General features: G+C 43.2%; 1 protein-coding gene and 1 long non-coding RNA gene across 3 annotated transcripts; one reads left to right on the top strand and one right to left on the bottom strand.

Annotated features, from left to right (window-relative positions):
- Window positions 1–509: 509 nt before the first annotated feature.
- LOC123149688 (alpha carbonic anhydrase 7) lies at window positions 510–2,383 on the top strand. Of its 2 annotated transcripts, none has more exons than XR_006474810.1 (6): window positions 510–684; window positions 779–1,206; window positions 1,285–1,452; window positions 1,589–1,642; window positions 1,729–1,886; window positions 1,972–2,382. XR_006474810.1 is itself a non-coding variant. In XM_044569396.1 (6 exons), the coding sequence occupies exons 1-5, from the start codon at window positions 585–587 to the stop codon at window positions 1,834–1,836; spliced, it is 858 nt and encodes a 285-aa protein (XP_044425331.1). In that variant the 5' UTR covers window positions 510–584; the 3' UTR covers window positions 1,837–1,876; window positions 1,972–2,383. The 2 variants fall into 2 exon arrangements, 1 of the variants encoding a protein (XP_044425331.1); XM_044569396.1 differs by having other exon boundaries at window positions 1,729–1,876; window positions 1,972–2,383.
- A 1,771-nt stretch (window positions 2,384–4,154) lies between these two features.
- LOC123149691 (uncharacterized) lies at window positions 4,155–5,826 on the bottom strand. Its single transcript, XR_006474811.1, has 3 exons — window positions 5,671–5,826; window positions 5,246–5,326; window positions 4,155–4,477 (listed from the first exon to the last, which is right to left on the bottom strand). It is a non-coding gene; the product is annotated as an uncharacterized lncRNA (long non-coding RNA).
- Between the last annotated feature and the right edge of the window lie 1,438 nt (window positions 5,827–7,264).

The raw sequence follows: 7,264 nt of genomic DNA, 5'->3' as shown, positions 1-7,264 counted from the left end.
CCACTTTTTTAGTTTCGCACAGGGCCCCAGATTTTGCTGGCCCGGCCCTGTTTAGGGACTTAAAAAAGTTCTTATAAGTCCCATCTAAACCAAACAGGAGGTACTTATAGGGACTTAAAGTGGGCATTTGGGACTTATGAAATAAGACTCTCAAGGAGGGACTTATAGGGACTTATAATTGTAGTATGGTCTTATAGAGACTTATAAGTCCCAGGAACCAAACAGGTAGGGACTTGGGACTTATAAGTTGGGACTAAAAAAAGTCCTAGGACTTATGAACCAAACAGGGCCTGAGTCAAATGACATAACTTGCAAGAAAGCAAAAAAAAATATATCCACGTATCTCCATGTAAGATCCCACGAATATAGCATCGACTGAGACTTGGTAATCCACTGAGATTTAGCAATCCGGCTTTTTGAAACCCACATGTGAGAAAAGCCGAGCAGATGGATATAGATGCATACGCATCCGCTAGCTTCACGAGGAAAATTGTGTATATATGTACCCCACCGACCTGCCCCTCTTGGATAACCCAGCTACCAAGCAGCAGTAGCACCTCGATCAACACACAACACAAGGCAATATGCGTTCAGCTCGCCACCTCCACCTCCCGGTCTGGGCCCTCCTTCTCCTCCTGCACTTCTCAGCCTTCGTCCCGGGAGCCAGAGGACAGCAAGAAACCGGTGAGCAAAAAAATTCTATAAATTAACTCTTGTCTTAATTAACTATTCCGCCATTGATTAATTCCTAACGAGTACTTACATCTCTTGCATGCAGACGATGAGTCGGAGTTCAGCTACGACTGCGGGTCGGAGAACGGGCCGGAGAACTGGGGCAAGATCAAGGAGGAGTGGGCGACATGCGGCACCGGGCGGATGCAGTCGCCCATCGACCTCTCCGACCGCCATGCCGCACAGACGCCGAACCTCGGGTACCTCAACCACTCCTACCGCTCTGCCAAGGCCTCCATCGTCAACCGTGGCCATGACATCGCGGTGACGTTCCAGGGCGATGCCGGGAGCTTGTGGATCAACGGCACTGCTTACCACCTCACGCAGGTACACTGGCACTCCCCCAGCGAGCACCATCTAAACAGCCACCAGTACAGCCTGGAGCTCCACATGGTTCACCTCAGCACCGAGAACAAGGCTGCCGTGATCGGCCGCCTCTATAAGATCGGTAGGCGCGACCATTTCCTGCACAAGGTACGTAATTTTGTCCAACTCCAGTTCTTTTTTTCTTCTAAATCCTTGGCCGGATTTGAACCAATCCGTTGCATGCAGCTAGAGCCTTACCTGCGGAGGATGGCAGGCACGAAGGAGAAGGAGGAGAACGTCGGCGTGGTGGATCCCTGGGAGGCGAGGGGCGATGGTGAAGCCTACTACCGGTACACGGGCTCCCTAACCACGCCGGCGTGCGGCGAGGGGGTCATCTGGACCGTCATCAAGAGGGTACCTAGCTTGCTACGTTGTTAATGACTTTTACCGACCACATTTAGACCATGAATGCTAAACTTACTGACATACGGTCACTAACGCCCCCAATATTCTCTATCCAAATTTTAAAAGTAAGTATGTGCTTTTGCAGGTTGCTACCGTGTCGACTCACCAATTGAAGCTTCTCACGGACGCTGTACACGATGTAATTACGTTATTCTATTGATTAATTTCCTCAATCTTTTTCAAGAAAGCAAAGTGCATATATTTGTTTGTTTGTATTGGGCGTAGGGCCTTGAGATGAACGCGAGACCCCTTCAGAAGTTGAATGGCAGAGATATCAGCCTTTTCTGCGCTCATGATGACCACGAACGCTATTACGCTGCTGCTGATTATTAATTATCTCTATACTTGAGCCAACCTGACGGATTGATAGCATGTATGTTAATGTAAGATAATATCAGTATATATCTTCATTTGACTAGCTTACAATTGTCGGCGAATAATTGTTTCTACTGAAAACTATATATTCAGGTGTTGGCAATGGCGAACAAGAGCAATGACATGGAACATTGCAAACGATCGTGACTCTGCCACAAGCAGGGATGTTTGTTGGCCTTAGCATGGTTCTTATAGTTCCCTAATAAAGTCAAAGTCATAGACGTGTTGTTGTTGTTGTTATCTTCAATACTTGGATAATTAAGAAAGCACGTCACTCACGGCATTGCCATTTTCTTGACAACATGTGCTAGACCATAGTTTCTTGGAATCATTGCATAACATATCCAGTCTAATGTGTCATTATATTATGTAGTATCATTGTCATCTTTAAGTTCAATGTTTCGTTCTTTTCAGTTTTTATTTAAATTTATGTATTAGTATCCTTCAAGAAAGTGTGCTACAGATCTCTATATTTGTTCCCCTTCCTTCTTTACCACACTATATAGACGGGCTTCTACACCCAGTTGGGTGAGATTGTGCTACTATATTCGTTGTTGTTGGCTTGGTATCATGCATGTGCATGACATGCACGTTTTTCTTAAAATTAATTCATGGATCTTATCATGAATGTGGACCATGCATGCTGCATGCATGTGATGGACTAGGCAGTTTGCACACACCAGGGGATGTGCATGGGCCAGCCAATAATGCCATGCATTATAGCACACCTGTGTGTCGCAATTCACAAAAGGACCGTCCATAGAGCATCTCCCACAGGCTACACGAGATGGGATGCAGGAGCATCTCCCGTACGACGTCGTGCTCAGTTTTCCCGGGCCCTTGTCAATTATCCGTGCGTCTAGGTAGGACCCGGAGATTCACATGGTTATACTACAAGACAGAGAGAGCGCGTTAACAAAACTAGATTTACGTGATATATTTGTGCATACCTTCGCCGATTCTGCCGATGTCCCATTCATGAGATTTATTTCGCGGCTTGCACTCCAATATCAACCTGCTGATTTGCCGAGTTGGTAAGAGAATGCGGCGCAGATAGAAAAATCCAGGTAGATGTATTCAAAATACTATCTACCACGCGGAGGGTCTGCGGCTGTTTCCCTACCTACTCCGATGTCCCTTTCATGAGAATAAGGACACCGAAATTCATGCGCCATATTCCACTTCTTCTGTCTGGCTTTATTTAAAAAGCTAGCTAGTAAACGCAAACACATGCAACAACTTCTTTGTCTTGTTGGCAACTCACTCGGTTGGTCGTCAATTAGTCAGATGCCCATACATCTAAGATTTGCTCCGTCTGTTCTAGTCTTAGCAAATATTGTTGAGCACATCAAATTGGCAGGCTGAGCATCTTTCCCGGTCTGAGTTTTCAGTGGATAGAGACGTTGTTGTCGACTACCACTACAGGAAAAAACTTTAAAGCCGTGTACCCAAAGAACTCGGCTTATGTCGATATAAACTCGGTTTATATATAAGCCGAGTCAAACTCCCGGCTTATATGACACGGTTTACATTTGATCGGCTTATATGCTATAAGCCGAGTGCCACTGGGAAAACACTCGGTTTACTTATAAGCCTTGTGTTTATACGAGGCTCTCGGCTTACTAAAGTAACATGACGGCAGCCGGGAGATAACGGCCACGTGTCACCGTCAGTATAAACCGAGTGCCCTCAAGCGCTCCACGGTTTAAATATAAACCGAGTGCCTAACAGAGCCGCGCGGTTTAAATATAAACCGAGTGCCTGCATGAGCCACACGGTTTATATATAAACCGAGTGCCCACGAGCACTACACGGTTTAAATATAGACCGAGTGCCTAAGGGAGCCACATGGTTTAAATATAAACCTTGTATCTGCACGAGCTGCACGGTTTAAATATAAGCCGGGTGCCTTTGTACACGGCTTATAAGACATCCACGGTTAAACATATCCTATAAGCCGGGTGCCTGCATCTGGAACACTCGGCTTATACAGCTCCCCGTGGCATAATATGCCTATAAGCCGGGTGCCATGTCCCTGGGGCACACGGTTTATATGCCAAATACTAGCATATTTTTTTCCTGCATGCTTCAGCGAGCAGCAGCAAGATGGCTTATATATCCAGCAATATATTGATCGATCCAGCAAGCAAAATGACCAACAATATATATTCAGCAATATATTGATCCAGCAAACAAAATGACCAACAATATTTATCCAGCAATCAAAATGACCAACAATATATATCCAGCAATATATAGATCCAGCAAGCAATATATATCCAACGGAAGTCCACACATGCGTACATATGCAACAATAGTTCGCAAACAAAAGGATCATAAGTTCCAAGTCCACACATGCGTAAATCATGTATGTTATTATTCCTAATTGAGCAATCGATTCAAAAGAAATTCACAGGATTCTGCCCTCATGAGTAAATCTACATACTTTTTAGCGCACATTCAATATTCTGCGAGCAAAAGTTTGATCTTACACTGCAAATTTTGAGCTTTCTCAATAGAATCAGAAAACAGAACAGCAAGTGCTGATTGCTTACTCTTACGATAACTTCAATTAGAGCCAAGTCTGGTGGGATTTGTCCTGAAAATAAGTAAGAAAAACATAGAAAATGGCATTAGATACAAACAGAATCATAAGACCATTGCTCTAAGAAAAAACTGGATAGCAAATGAGAAGGATGAGACATCACTGAAATTATAATTTATAAATTGCATGGAATCTCTAAAAGGCTTATATTTAGGAACGGAGTGAGTATATCCACAAGCATGGCCCAAAAAACACAACATTACTAAAATGTCTTTCTAATTTTGATGGAGGTACTGCCTAAAGTAGGGCAAGAAATCCCAAATTAGAACACCAGGAAGCGAACCTTTAAAATGAATATTTATATTGGAACAGAGAAAATAACATAAAACAGACCTGATAAATAAGCCACTCGATGCAAGGGTGAAAAATAAAAAGGAAAAATATGCAACAAACATGTCTGAATAATGATCTGCAATCAAGTAATTTTAGAGATGTCATTTTGAAGAGAATATCTTAAGTAGAGCACTGCATGTATTTCTCATACTACGTGAAAAGAAAAGGCCATACTATGCAAACTACATATGGGCATATTTTTAAAAGGAAACTTTCTCAGGTTCAAGCAGACATAATTTCATTTTGTTCTTAAGACGACATATGGATATATTTTAGAAGTAAACTTTCTCAGGTTCGACCAGTCATAATTTCATTTTGTTCTTAAGACGACTTCCATTCCAGCAAAAAAATTGGCGACAAAGAGACCTTATTTTGGTTCTAAAATACACACAGAAATATCAAGTATATAGCAGCTGAAGTGCTCCTTACCTCCTCCCAGTAGCTATTCAAAAATACATCGGCGGCGATTGCAGCTTCCAGTATCACAAGCAAGAATACAAAGATCACGTGCTACATACATGGCAGGTTAAGGCAAAATAGTCCATATCACCAAGACACAGTACATCTAAGGTCACAGAGCTCCAAGAACATAACTGGGACTTAAGGTTTCAGCAAACTATTATTAGGAGTCAACAATTCCAGTTCTAAACTTAACTGCTAGAGACATGACCCTCTTTTTGAAATATCATTTATATTTTTGAAATGGATATATCTGGAAAAAAGCACGCAAGGATTGGTCTTTATGTGACAAACCAAAAGGCTTTGAGGAATTTTGCTAAACCAGTAGCAGCTGCCATGTAAGCACACTTAAATAGGCTAACGCAACTCCTAGTATCAGGCGCTTCCAAGGACACACAAGACAGGCAGGGGCTGTTTGCAGTTTCAGCGGCGATGTGGCCCGAGCAGGTCAGCAAGCACATGATGATTCCCAGGCGGAGAAGAGTGTAGATAAACCTGCATAAAAATTGATCTCTTAATCAAAATAGCCATCCCATATTACATACAGTATATTCATAGAGCTGTTTTACGGTGACTGGGTTAGTACTCGGAGTACTTAACAATACTTACATGTCTGATCACGTCTGATTTTTATTAGCCGTCAGATCTTGCGGAGAATTTTAATTGATTAAATTTAATATGTTGCGATAAGGGCATAATGGTCCGGGGGGGAATATCTTTTCTTGAACCGATCACCTGAGGACCAGATCCATGTCTACTCGATCCAGTTCAGAATCCTCCTCCGATCTATTCGTCGCCGCTCGCCGCTCCTGACCTTCTCCGTCCTCGACCTGCCCAGCGAGAGGAATAAATTCATCGTCCTCGTCCTCCACCCAACCAACCCCAGCCCCCCACGCCGTCACCGAAGAAGAAGAAGGCCGGATCTGCGCCGGCTGAATCGGCGGCGACCGCGGCGGGCGATCCCATCTCTTCACGCGTACCATCCTTAAGGTATGAATTCGGCTTGGCGTTCTGCTCGTTCTCTTGGCCGTTGCGCCCCTCCACCGTGCATGCAGTACAACCTCAACCCCACAAGATCCGGGTACGGACTAGAACAACGAATTGAAAGCTTCATCGTGGCATAGTTTCTCTTGAGCTAATCGCATCATGTTTGTTTAAGTAAGATGTTGAGGGCATTGCTTACTTCCTTTGGTACCGCAGAAAAAAAGTGACTTACTTGACGTTTGAGATGAGATATACTAAAGGAAGATGAGATACTTGTTCCATAGTTCACTTAATTTAGTTTATTAAAGTAATCATCACTTTAGATTTGCATAGTGCATGAAATATAGTTTAAAGGAAGATGAGATACTACTTGTTGGGCGTTGATGATTGGTTTTCCTCACATGTCAAACGAGCAAAGTCTTTTCCATGCACTTGTCTTTGCCTATGAGCTATTTTACACCTGCAACATTGATAAACAGAAAGATGTTGATGATTGGTTTCCCTCACATGTCATATGCAGGAAGACATGGTGTATGCAAGTGATGAGAGTATGTTCGAGTATGTAAATGTTGTCAGCAAGATGTTTGATAGTGAGGCTGAAGGCTATGAATTCTACAACAAATATGCTCTTGAAAAAGGTTTTAGTGTGAGGAAAAGCTACGTTGAGTGGGATGGATCCAACAAATACATAATTTTAAGAAAAATTGTGTGTAGTCGTCAAGGGTTTCGCAAAGAGAAGCACATGAAAAGAAAGATGGAAGATAGAAAGAGGAGGCCACGAAGTTTAACTCGTGTTGGGTGTAATGCTAAATTGGTCATTACGAGACAGGAGGAAACCGGTCGGTGGTTTGTCAAGGATTTCATCGATGAGCACAGCCATCCTCTAGCCCCATGGGATCTTTCTTGTCTCCTGCGTTCGCACAGATGAGTTAGCGATGAGCAGAAAGCGGACATGGAAAAATGTGGGATCCGCAAATACCGTATTATGGATATTTTGTGCTTTCA

The sequence above is a fragment of the Triticum aestivum genome, chromosome 7A, assembly GCF_018294505.1.
Source record: "Triticum aestivum cultivar Chinese Spring chromosome 7A, IWGSC CS RefSeq v2.1, whole genome shotgun sequence".
NCBI lineage: Eukaryota > Viridiplantae > Streptophyta > Magnoliopsida > Poales > Poaceae > Triticum > Triticum aestivum.
This window is presented reverse-complemented; position numbering and strand designations above follow the sequence as displayed.